Raw genomic sequence first — 13,777 nt, forward strand, 5'->3', positions numbered from 1 at the left:
TCAGCCTCCTGAGTAGCTGGGATCACAAGCACGCGCCACCATGCCCAGCTAATTTTTTGTATTTTTAGTAGAGACGGGGTTTCACCATGTTGGCCAGGATGGTCTCGAACTCCTGACCCCAAGCGATCCACCCACCTCAGCCTCCCAAAGTGCTGGGATTACAGGCATGACCCACCATGCCTGACCCTAAAATATTTTCTAAAGTAGGTAATTGTGAAGAAGATATTTTCTTCTTGACTCTAGCATCTATATTAGAATATAAATTGCATGATATCAAAAGGATTCCTTACCCCAGGCACCAAATCTAACAGTAAAAAAGAAAGATTAATAAGGAAAAAGAAAGAGGAAGGTAAAGTGGCACTGCCCTTGAGGAGCTTACTGGGGGTGGTCTTGGCCTTACTCGATCCAAATGCCTTCTTTTCCTGTTTCAGTGTTTGGAACAGACCCAGATATGATACGGGATGGATCCACCATTCCAATTGCCAAAATGTTCCAGGAGATTGTTCACAAGAGCGTGGTCATGATTCCGCTGGGAGCTGTTGATGATGGAGAACACTCACAGAATGAGAAGATCAACAGGTCAGCTGATGCCTGTGCAATGTGCCTCTGTTTTCTTCCTTCACTGCACACACCCCTTCTACACGTGGGTGAGCTCCTGTTCAATGTATGCAAGAATGAAAAATCATACAGGCTGGGGGCTTAAACAACACACATTGATTCCTCACAGTTCTGGAGCCTGGACGCCCTAGATCGGTGCCAGCCTCTTTGGTTCCTGGTGGGTGCGGGCTGTCTTCCTGGCTGTCCCTGTGCTCACATGGTGGGGTTAGGGGGCTCTGGTGTCTCCTTCTCTTTTTATAAGGGCACCAGCCCCATGGGATTAGGACCCCCATTTTGACCTAATTTAATCCTTATCATCTCCTCCAGCCCTGTTCTCCAAATACAGATACATTGGGTGGTCAGGGCTTCAACATAGGAGTTTGGGGAAACACGAATGTTCAGTGCAAAACAGAAAAGGCTATTTAGGAATGTTTGCTATATGTGCTATTGGCAGATACTAATATCTCCTAAGCCTCCCAGACTAGCAAGAAACAAGACAATGTTTGACTTTGAGATCCATGTCATATCAATGATAAGAAATCAAGGAAAATGGACCTTTGGATTTGAGTCTATGAGTGATTCTCATCTTCTTAGTAATAATAATGGCATTTTCACATGGAACTTAGTGCCTTTCATACTGGGATCTCAGAATTATGTTAAATAATTTAGATGGAATTTATAACATCAAATCTTCCTGTCTAAATGACAGAATATTTTTCCTCCTTCATTTGAATGGAAATTTTAACAAAATTTCTTTTTGTTTTTCGTCTTCTTAGGTGGAACTACATAGAGGGAACCAAAGTATTTGCTGCCTTTTTCTTTGAGATGGCCCAGCTGCATTAATCACCAGAACCTTCTAGTCTGATCTAATCCACTGACAGATTCACCTCCTCCACATCCCTAGACAGGGATAGGGTCTAAACATCCATAGAATTTGGGTCTGCTATAGTACATTTTCCCTTCCATTTAAAATGTCTTGGGGATATTTGGATCAATAATAAAATATTTCAAAGGCACAGATGTTGGAAATGGTTTAAGGTCCCCCACTGAACACCTTCCTCAAGTCACAGCGGCTTGCAGCAACCTGATTTCCCCAAGTCCTGTCTGAGAGCCCCAGGATTGGATTCTTTCTAACCTTTTAGCAGGTCTCCGACCTTGCAATCTGATTGGCATAATCACTCCGGTTTGCTTTCTAGGTCCTCAAGCGCGCGTGACACGTAATCATTCCATCCAATGATCGCCTTTGCGTTACCACTCTTTCGTTTTATCTTATTAATAAAAATGTTGGTCTCCACCACTGACTACAATGATTTCCCCATGGATTCATTTTCAGAGGAGTTCCTAAAGCATGGTACTGTATTAACCTCTTGCCTCCCCTTCATTTATTTTTTCCCACTTCTTGAAAAGTTCTGAAGCTGAAATGATCAATATTCCTACTTGTATGCCATTTGGGAATCCTTGTGCAAAGATGTTTTTTTTTTTTTTTTTTTTTTTTTTTTTTTTTTTTTTTTTTTTTTTTTTTTTTGCCACCTTGTGGCCCCTCTGCCTTTCATTCCTTCTTCTTGTCCCATCAGAAAAGGCCCACTCTCTATTCAACATCTGTGCACATGCTGCACCATGGCAGAATTAATCCTGATAGAATTTATCTCACCCCACTGAAATTTTACTCAATGACAACATCTAAATTGCTCAAAGCTTTTAATAGCATCAGTTTTAGATAGAGAACTAATCAACCCTGACATCAGTAGCACATGCTAAATTTAAAGCTATCAGCTAATGCTGCATTCATTAATCATTTTAGTTAACCATCTTGTTTGGCTTGATTGGATTTGATGGTGTAAACAACAAAAAATGTCATTTTTCTACAATTAAGTGTCTATAAACAAATCAATTCAATCTTATGAATTTATTATTTAAATCACATTAAGGGAGAATAATTTGGGGACTTATTACAATTTTTTTCTATTATGACTACAAATGAAAACAAAGCAGAACACATTTGCATTCGACTTTTCCATCACTCTGTTGGTTCTTGAGATATCAGTTTAAAAACGTGCTGTACCATCTTTAAAATGACTGGAGCAGGCAGTCAATGATTCACTCCACCGATACTAGTCACAGAAGAGGACCCAACTTAGGGCTCAACCTCGTTGTGGGCTTTTGTGAAGGATTCTGGTGGGTGTTTGCTTTGGAAGAAGGAGACTTCCAGCCATCACATCTTCAGTCCTATAGAATACTAAGTTCTTGTCACAGAGTGTCGGCAGGTGTTGGGTATTTTGTGCTATTAAGCATAGTTTGTGCTCATCTAACGACGTAGGATTTCATGGTGTTCCTCGGTTCTGTTGAACGAACCTACCTGATGTATTTGGCATTGTACCCAAGGACTAACAGTGCAAAAGAGTTAGAGGCTTCATGTTAGTCCATTAACCAAAGTTTATTATAAAATACACTGTAAGCATTTCTGGCTAAGGTACCATCAGATTTAAGAAGTCATCAAACAACACGATGTATTCACTGACCTTCATTCCTGCTAAATCTTCCTGAGACCAGCAGTGTCTCAGTTAACTATTCATTGCCCCCAGGAGAGAAGGGGAGGAGGATGAATAGTTATGGAGGTTGTAGAATCTAGGATATTCTAACCCTGGATTGCCAGAGTTGGAATATCCATGTTTTTCTTCACCCAGGGTCAGGATGGGTCTCCAAAGCTCTTCCCTCCAGGTTTTCCACCCAATGCTGAGCCCGGTGGTGACCCAGACACTATTCTGACGTGGGAGTCAGAAAGGAGTATCTTCCAAGCTCCTTATACTCAGTTGTTAGTGATTTAGACTCATTAACCAGTTGTACAGAGGCAAAAAAGTTAAGGGAGAGAGAAATTTAAAAATTTTTTTTTAACATTTTAACGATGAAATATATGCACAAAATATATGGACAAATATATATGGACAAAATATATGGACAAAAGCAATCACCCAGTATAGTTGGGGGTACATTGTGACATGCCCATCGGGGAGACTTTATTGTATTGGAGGAGGGCAATGCATTTGCTTGTTGGTAGACATAGCGTATTAAAATGTAACTACTGTGATGAGGTTTAGGGGTAGGAATGTCATTTGGGTTTGGTAGATGCTCTTATGGAAAACAATGAGGGCTGGGTATGTTTCTGGCTTTAAGTTGTATTAATAAAAATAAAATGTACTGGCCTGGAAAGTTTGGTGATTGTGCAGCGGACAGCGTGAGAGCCTTGGTCAGCAACACTGCTCTGCACTTGCTGCTGGGAGAATGCAGTGAGCCAGGGCTCCCCCGAGGGCTTGCTCCCGGCTGCTTCTCACTGTCACCCTCATGCTGGGGACTCCGTGGCCTTTGTACTCACCAGATGCCTGTGATTCCGATCCCAGTTCCTTCTTCAGAGAACCCGGCCCACTGACCTTCCTGCCCATTTCACATCTGAAACGCTACTCATCTACTACAAAAACTTCCATCCATTCCCTATCCTGGTTCCCGTCTGGTGCTCCCTACCTTGGTAAGTGGACCATCGGCTAGCTGACAGCAGAGCCCTGCATTGTTTTCCACACTTCCCCCCCTTTTCAATCCAATTCAGTATCAAGGCCCATCCAGCCCATTCCTCAAAAGCCACCACTTCCTCCTAGTTCCACCGTCACCTCGCATAGCTCATAAGCCAACACCTCTAAGTTTTGCTGGGTTATTGGGAATTTGCTAACCAGCCTCTGCTTACAGGGCAGCCCCTCTAACTGTATGTGCCACGCTGTAGCTGGCGTGCCCCTCCCACCCTGTTTAAAGCTCTAGACTGGCAACTCAGTCTTAGGATGAAGTCAGACATCCCAGGAAGGTCTACAAGTCCTGCACAACCTGCTCTCTGCTTACTCTTCTGGCTTGCTCTGCCCTCACTAGATACACCCTGATAACCCTATCCTTCTAATCCTCCCAGCTGCACAAATATCCAAGAGCTTCCCTGCCTCAGAGCCTTCTCAGATTTTCTCCCTCCTCTAGCAACGCCCTTACAACCTCCTTGGCCTCATTAAAACCCCTCCCACCTGTCCTCATTATTCTTCAAATCTCAGCTTAGTTGTAATTTTTCAGGGAAGCTTCTTCTGATTCCCCATGAGTAAGTGAGGTGTCCCTATTATCTACCATAGTCTCCATAGTTCCTTTGTAGCATTTATTATCATTGCTCCTAAATACATAGTCATGCACGCATACTGACAATTTGGCTAACAATAAACATACATGACAGTGGTCCCATAAGATTACAATAGCATACTGTAACTGTTCCTTTTCTATGTTTACATGCACAGATACTGCGTCGCAACTGCCTACAGTACTCAGCACAGTAACACGCTGCACAGGTTTGTAGCCTAGAAGCAAAAAGCCACACCATACCGCCTAGGTGTGTAGTTAGGCTACACCGTCTAGGTTTGCGTGGGTACACTCTAGGGTGGCTGCACGTGTCCAGGGACGCATTTCTCAGTTTCCTTCTTAAGTGATGCATGATGGTGTTTCTACAGTTGAAAACTGCCACCTCTCCTGCTAGACTGTAACATCTTTACAGGCAGAGATTATGTGTGTTTTGTCTATCAGGATGTCTTGAGAGGTCCGGGCATACTGTATGTCTTCAGGAAACATTTAAGTGTTGAAATCATCATCCATTCTCATGCTGCCGTGCACACTCATGCATCTCTCTCCCTCCTGTTAAACTTTAAGCTCTATAGTATCAGAGACCATGTCCTACCATTCTCTGTATTTCAGTTATCAGTGGCATGCGCTGCACACATTAGATGATCAGTATGACTGCTAAAGTTCTCCTCTTGACTCTGCAGCTGCAATTTTTGGGGTCTTCCCCACCAGGTCTGCTTTACCCTTCCCAGACTTCTCTGTCTTTATACTTTCCACTTCACATTATTCCTAGTTTGAAACCTTGGGAGCAGCTAGTACTGGGGAGAAGCACAAAAAACAAGCCATGCAGAGGTGTCAATGGCTGCTAACTGTCCAATGTGTTAGAGTGCCCAGCAGGGCTTGTATCATACCAGGGGCCACACCTTCATCCAGAGGCCACAAACCAGAAGCCTGGGAGCCCTGCATGGCTCCCTTCATCCCTGCTGATGTGGCTTTCACCATGTCCTAAGCACTTTTGAATGGGAAGCAGACATTCCAAAACTGGCAGATTACACGCACACACATACATGCACACACGTGCACACACACACGATTCCTCTTGAGCAATCAGGGGACAGAGTGAAGTGACACTGCTCTGCAGGTGACAAGAGGCTAAGCTGAGGAGAGCAAGAAGCCCAGTGCCTGACCCTTAAGATGTGCTCAATGAAGTTCTCAGAAGAAGAATAAGGAGAAAGCTCACAAAAGAAAACAACTGCTATTCTATCTGGCTTCTCACTTCTATGGATAGCTGTTTTCACTTAAAAACAAATCCCCAAACTTGTTTCATGATAGGGCCAAATGACTTTTAAACACAATCTAGTTTAGTAGATAGTATACTATACTATTTTAAGGGCCGGGTGTGGTGTGGCTCACGCCTGTAATCCCAGCACTTTGGAAGGCAGAGGCAGGAGAATCCCAAGAGTTTGAGACCAGCCTGGACAACATAGGGAGATCCTGCCTCTTAAAAAAAAGAAAAAAAGTGAACTATACTATTTTAAATGTCTACTTTTAAATGAATTCAGTGTTATCTGTTATTTTTAATGTTATTTTTTAGATCAAGTTTGAATAGTAATTGTACATATAACGGCTAACAAATTAAATCATGATTTGAGGTCTTGATTATACAAGACAAAATAAAATATTTGTTTCTATCTTAATGTACTATGGTTAGATCTAGCATAACTATGTTAACAATCTGTAATAGTACTGCCTTTCGTAATGAATTAAAACTTAAACCAAGTCCTAACAGTAGCACATATCCCTTCTGCTCTTCCACTGACCAACTCTAACATCTACATTCTACATTGCAGAGCGCTTAACAAGTAAGAAAGCTCATCTTCCTCTTTACCATGTGGAGAAAACTTTCTTCTTCAGGAAGTAAGCTCTTGGGAGGCAGAGGTTGGGTTGGATATGTTCTATACTTTGCTCAGCTGTCCAAAGCCTTAATCAATTGATAAAATACAAAGATAAGAACACAGGAAATTTTCTGAGCCACAACAATATGATGAGTTCTTTTTAATTCTCAGCATGATGTAGAAGAGAAGTGATGACAGGTGTAATGAGTATAATTTCTTTTCTTTGAAGTGGAGTTTTACTCTTGTTGCCTAGGCTGGAGTACAATGGTGTCATCTTGGCTCACTGCAACCTCCACCTTCTGGGTTCAAGTGATTCTCCTGCCTCAGCCTCCCAAGTAGCTGGGATCATAGGTGCCTGCCACCACATCCAGCTAATTTTTTATATTTTTAGTAGAGAAGGGGTTCTACCATGTTGGCGAGGCTGGTTTGAACTCCTGACCTCAAATGATCCACCCATCTCCGCCTCCTAGGATTACAGGCATGAGCCACCGTGCCCAGAGAGTATAATTTCTTAGCAGTTATGATAAGTAAATAAATGCTTCTGAGCTATTTTAGTTTGGATAGAATTGAAAAAAATGTCATTATGTGGACAAATTTTATTTTAAAACATTATTCTAGTGTAATTCCTTATGCAGAATAAAAAAGATGTCAGAGAAATTATGCCTTTGACTATAATAGAAAATTTGAAGCTTTAAATCATCTCACCTCCCACATTGAAATTCACCAAAACAGCATTCAGAAAGAACTTAGATTTAAAATTCTAGTGTGGGTGGTTAAATGTTCATAGCATATTCTTACTGCCATTGTAAGTAGGCATTTGAATGGAATGACAAAAAATGTTAATTTAAAGGAAATTAGAACTTTAAATGACACTTAAATTAGTCATCAAAAATGATTAGTCACCAAAATGACCCATGCTTCCTTCAAATCTTAAATAATTATAACCAAATAAAGGAAGCCATATAGTTTATTTAAAATCCCACTTTCAGACCCAGAAGGCAGAGTTCAGTGATACTTTAGTAGGTAAAACTAAGGAGAGGAGCTCCAAAAAGGAGGGAGCAACAGAGAAAAGGCACCAAATTCCGCATACTTTGCCTAAATCACTGGTTGATCTCTGAACTATGCATACGTGAGGCAGATTCAATCCTTTCAGTGAAGGCTAAAAAAACTACACGAGATTTTAGTTGCTCCCCATGAAAGGAGAGACATTGTATGGGGTATGGATACAGCCAAAGGAACTGCCTGATAAAACAAAGAAACAGAAAACCCTTTAATGCTTGTCAGAAGAACCGAATAGAATCAGGAATCTCTACACTGTATTTCTCAAATGTCTAGGATACAATCATAAGATTACTAGACATTTAAGAAATAATAAAACATGAGTCATAATTAAAATAAATGAGAAAAAAATTAATGAGAATTAACCTCAAGATACTCCAACTATTCGAATCAGCGGACAAAATTTCAAGGCAGCTATTATAACTGTGCTCAAAGACATAAAGGAAAATGTGTCTCTAATAAATAAGCAAATAGGAAATTTCATCAGAAACAGAAATTAAAAGAAAAAACAAAATTTGAGAACTTAAAAACATAATATCTGAAATAAATCACAAGTTGATTTTAACAGAAGGTTGGAGGCCACAGAAGAAGGAATCAGGGAACATGGGAGATAGATCGGTAAAACTTACCAACCTGAAAGTCAGATAAAAAATAATGGAAAAACTGGGCAGAGGTATGGTGAGTTGTGTATAATATCAAAAGGTGTAACATATTTACTTAGAGACCAAAAGAAACTGAAAGAGTAAAAGAAAGTTATTTGGAGAAATAATGGCCCTAAGCTTTCCAAATTTGGTGAAAGACATATATTTACAGATTTTTAAAGGTCAGAAAGTGCTGAGCAGGAAAAATCTGATGAAAATCATGTCTAGTCATATCACAAATTATAGAAAAAAAAGTATAAAGAGAAAATCTTTAATGCACACAGCAAAAATGGCAAATGACATATAGGGAACCATAAAAGCAAGCAAAGATATGAATGACCTCTGATTGCTTATCAGAAGCAAATGGAGGCCAGAAGACATTTAAATATACCTTTTAATTTAACAAACATCTCTTATACACGTCAGATGGGCTAAGATTTGCTTTTTAATCCAATCTGGTAATCTCTTCCTTTTAACTGAAGTGTTCAGTCACTAACATTTAATATAATTAATAACAGTTGAATTAAGTCTTCTCATTTTACTATTCATTTTCTCTATGCATTATCTATAACTTTCAGCTATAAATCCCTTTGGAGATTATATGCAAAAAATATAGGGGAGCAAGACAAAAAAATGAGTGCAAAAATACGAGTAAGGTCTGATTATTAGATAAATGTGTAATAATCTGATTTTGATAATTGCATTGTGGTGGCTCAGAAAAAATGTCCATAAAACCATAAAGTAAATATGGTAAAATGTGAACATTATAGAATCTGGGTGAGTAGTATATGGGAGTTCTTTGTCCTTTTAAACAATTTTATGGTAAGTCTGAAATTATATTAAAATAAAAATTATAAAGAAAAAAAATGAGGTCAGAAATTAAATGCTTTCTAAATTCCAGGTGAGTCTGAGTGATTAACTTGTAAGAAGAAAATTAAACCTAATATTTTTTCTTGCTTTTTTATCTTAATTAGGGAAAACACACCATTGATCATGAATTCAAAAGTTCTTCTGAGATAGTCCAGGTGTCCATTCTTCCTGTTGACAAAAGCCTCCTGTAAGATTTTTAGCTTGGGATTGGTGAGAAAGCAGTGAAAGGGAAACTTGAAATTAGTTCCCCGAAAGCAGAACTCCTGAGGAAGAGGATCACTTGGGAATGAGAGTGTATACCATAAGACATCATTCACTGTCCTTGGCCTTGGAAGAAAAGATCCTGGTTTAAATTCCTGCTTGAAGAGGCAACATAATATAGCACAGTGGTTCCCAAACTTTTCTCCACATTGGAATTACCTGGGGACTTTACAAAGTACCTATGCTTGGGTTCCTCTCCCCCTGCCTGACTCTCTAATTTACTTGCTATAGGGTATAACCTGGGAATTTTTAAAGTTCTTGAGGTGATTCTAATGTGCAGCAAACTCAGGAACCACTGGTGTAGAGGTGAAAGTGTGTTGAATGGACTCTCGTTCAAATTTGGACTCCAGATTTTACCAGTTGGATAATCTTGGGCAAAATATGTTATTTCTTTGAGCCTTGGTTTCCTTAGCTGTAAAGTAGGAATGGGAAAATCTTTATTGCAGAGTCGTTGGCAGCACAATGACAATATATGCAGAACACTTAGCACAGTGCCCAGCATGCAGTAGACATTCAATACGTGCCATTATTTATTTTTGTTGTTTTAATTTTCTATTTTTCCATTTATAAGCAGGACAGAAATATTCCACAAACAATTTCTTAAAGAGGAATAATTAGAAATCAACTTATGTGTGCTGCTGGGGTGTGTATAATGCAGTTACAAGTTGGGATTTTCTTTGTTCTGAAGCTGAAATCTCTTGCTAGGGAGTGTCCAGTACAAGAATACAGTGGCAGTGAGGACCCAGGTCACCACCGGTTCTTGGTTGGTTTACCTCTCAAATCTCAACTGAGAATGACAGATGTCACATTGCCCTTACACTTTCTTTTACTTCATTGATTGAACGTATTAAATTAGATCATCACATTTATAAAGATGAAATAAATCATATTTTGTTGAGATAACTAAACTATTGGCCTCCTACCCTGGATCCATTTCCCCCTTTCCTTCCTAATACTTGCTTTGTTTTCTTTCCACCACTTTCCCACTCAGCCAAGTGCCACAGGTACAGCTGACACCTTCCCAAGATCCAGGAAGTCACTGAGGCCTGCAGGCGATCCCATTCCTATTTGCAGTGCTTAGCTCAGGGTCCACACGTGAACCACTTCTGGCCATGGGATATGAAGGCATACTTGCTGGGGGCTTTTGGGAGGTTCCTTTTCTTTTAAGAGGAAAATCATAAGTAAAGGAGTTCTCTTTTCTTCCTGGGACATTTTTCTCTCTAGATGTTATCCCTGGAATCACTCTAGGCATCTTACTACAGCCTGACGTTCAGGCATTGAGAATTGAAGTGCAGAGTGATGAGAAACATCTAGGTCCTTGATACCAACATTCAACTCCGAAGTCAATAAATTCTGAAGCCTCCTTTATATCTGGACAACAAATTTGTGAGCTGATACACTTTTTTATTGATTAAAGTAGTGGAGGTTCATTTCTATTAACTGCAGCTAAAAAGCCTCCTGGTATAACTGCTTTGTGTTATCCTTTCAGTTATTCTATATTTCACCATCACTCTCAAAACAGTAATATTATACATTTCTAATTTGCATAACTTTCTACAGTTTTCAAATTTTTTTTATCCTAGTTAATACAAAGTCCTTGAAGTGAATATCATCTTTATCACTATTCCATTTTAGTAATATGAAACTGAGGTTCAGAAGGTTTAGGTAACACAGTAGGATGAAATGATGAAACTGAAATAAGAAATCATGTCTATTTTTTCTGTTTTTTTCCTGTAAAGACAGTCATTACCGCTCTTCACCAAATGTTTTCATTTCTTCTGACACATGGTCCAAGATTGCACTTCCCCATCCTTTTGAAGTCACTTGTGGCCATGATAGTTGCCCTGGCCCAATACAATGTGAACAGGTAAGATATATTTTACTTCTGGCCAAGGCTTCAAGAACTGGTGCATGTTGTCGTCTTCTCTTTCTCTTTAATGTGGATAGCAGAGGTCCCATGAATCTGGGTCCCGCAGAGAGTAGACATGGAGTGTAGCATCCAGCAATGTCGTGATGAATTTGTAGTGAGAATTAACAATAAACATTTGTTGTTATAAACTACTAAGATTTGGTTATAAACCAGTAAGCGTAATCTAGCCATTGCTCACTGATAAATTCATAAAGTGGCTATGCCACTTGCTGTGTTTTTCCGTGGCAATAATTTAACTCGGTTCTCTATTAGATACCTCAATTCTAAATTTTTTTCTGAGAATGTATGAAAATTTTATCCAAAAATAGTAAAGTTTTAAAAATGTTATTTCGGGCCGGGTGTGGTGGCTCATGCCTGTAATCCCAGAACTTTGGAAGGCTGAGGTGGGCAGATCACAACGTCAGGACATGGAGACCATCCTGTCTAACACTATGAAACCCCGTCTCTACTAAAAATACAAAAAATTAGCCAGGTGTGGTGGGGCATGCCTGTAGTCCCAGCTACTGGGGAGGCTGAGGCAGAATAGCTTGAACCTGGGAGGTGGAGGTTGCAGTGAGCCAAGATCACTCCTCTGCACTCCAGCCTGGGCCACAGAGTAAGACTCAATCTCAAAATTGAAAAAAAAAAAAACATATTATTATTTCCATAGTTTTTGTGGAACGGGTGGTTTTTGGTTACATGGGGAAGTTCTTCAGTGATGATTTCTGAGATTTTGACGCACCCATCACTCAAGCAGTGCATGCTGTATCCAATGTGTAGTCTTTTATCCTTCACCTCTCAAGTCCCCAAAGTCCACTGTATCATTCTTACGCCTTTGCATCCTCATAGCTTAGCTCTCACTTATGAGAACATAAAATGTTTGGTTTTCCATTCTTGAGTTACTTCACTTAGAATAATGGTCTCTAATTCCATCCAGGTTGCTGCAAATGCCATTATTTCATTCCTTTTTACGGATGAGTAGTATTCCATAGTGTATATATATCACATTTTCTTTATCCACTCATTGGCTGATGGACACAAATAATAATAAGCTAAAAATACATCTACATAGTCATCATCAAACCAGGTATATATTTAGGTTAATAAAACTGTAGTTCCTGATAGCTTTGAGACAAACAGACTTACATCAATTTTTCTCAACAGTTGAATCCTAGACATTCTCTGTGTATTCAAAAATGTTGCCTCAGTATGGAGAAGATGTTAGGGTGAAGTGCTAGTGCCGCATCTGTAAAGTATCTCCCTCCTCTCAGCGAGCCACTCTGTTGGGATTATAACCAGTGCAGAGGTCCAGAATAGTAGAAGCAGCATGCAGGTGAACATATGCTTAGGGTATTAGAGGAAAATTGTCACAAGGTACACAACGTAGACAAAATCAGAGAACATGATGTCACCTATTTGAGCCTCATTTTTCTCATCTGTAAAATGGAAATAATCTATTTAGAGTGGTTATAACAATTATTTGAGATAATGCATATAAGGTTTGTAGCATAATGCCTGGCTTTCTAAAATAGCTGATATATTTTAATTTCTTTTGTACATTCTCATTTTAATTTGTCAACCTGCTACTGTAAAAGTGTTTACTATTCATTATCCACTGGAAAAATATCACATATACCCAGAAAAAGATGTGAATATGTTGATTGCTTTCTTTGCTCAGGCATGATTATACATTTTGAACTTATGAAGACGGAAAATCTTTGCTCTGAATTTTTCCTCTGCAGCTTTCTTAAGGCTGTAACTGGTGGATTTGGTATCGAAACCTCTGTATCAGGTAGGTTGCGTCATGTCACGATGCAAGTAAAAGGATTTAAATAAAAAAAGGAATTTTTGGTTTTTTTTTGGTTAACAGGTCTCAGGTGGAGCTGGCTTTGAGCAAGTCTTGACCCAGGTGCTCCTTGTATCATTTTAAACACACAACATGTTCATCTTGCCCGTTGCCCAGACAGAGTGAATTCATCAAGACAGAGGAAGTGCAATAAAGAGTTGAATTCACATAGAGCTGGCTGAACAGGAGACCAGAGTTTTACTATTACTTAAATCAGTCCCCTGAAAATTCAGACTGTGATTTATAAAGGAGAATTTGGGGAGTAGGAGACCAGGGAGTTAGAAGAATTGATTTCTCCTGTGTGACATGAAATTATAGGAAGATGAAACTGTCCTCTTCCACTGAGTCAGTACTTGGGTGGGGGCCACAGGACTAGATGAACAAGTTTATCCATCTGAGTGGTACCAGCTGATCCATGTGTGTAGGCTCTGAAAAACATCTCAAGCACCAGTCTTGGGTTTTACAATAGTGATGTTATCCTTAGGAGCAACTGGGGAGGTTAAGAGTCTTGTGGCCTCCAGCTGCATGACTCCTAAAATATAATTTCTAATCTTGTGGCTAATTTGTT

At 39.5% G+C, this 13,777-nt stretch overlaps 1 protein-coding gene across 1 annotated transcript in view; it reads left to right on the plus strand.

The window, feature by feature from the left end:
- CNDP1 (carnosine dipeptidase 1) overlaps positions 1 to 1,904 on the plus strand; it is a 30,712-nt gene extending 28,808 nt beyond the window's left edge. Inside the window, exons 11-12 of the mRNA XM_037738146.1 lie at positions 432 to 579; positions 1,374 to 1,904. Coding sequence (XP_037594074.1) covers positions 432 to 579; positions 1,374 to 1,440 — 215 coding nt within the window. The 3' untranslated portion in view covers positions 1,441 to 1,904. The remainder of the gene's footprint in view (positions 1 to 431; positions 580 to 1,373) is intronic.
- Positions 1,905 to 13,777: the final 11,873 nt, after the last annotated feature.

This window comes from Cebus imitator, unplaced genomic scaffold (genome assembly GCF_001604975.1).
Source record: "Cebus imitator isolate Cc_AM_T3 unplaced genomic scaffold, Cebus_imitator-1.0 Scaffold49, whole genome shotgun sequence".
Classification (NCBI taxonomy): Eukaryota; Metazoa; Chordata; class Mammalia; order Primates; family Cebidae; genus Cebus; species Cebus imitator.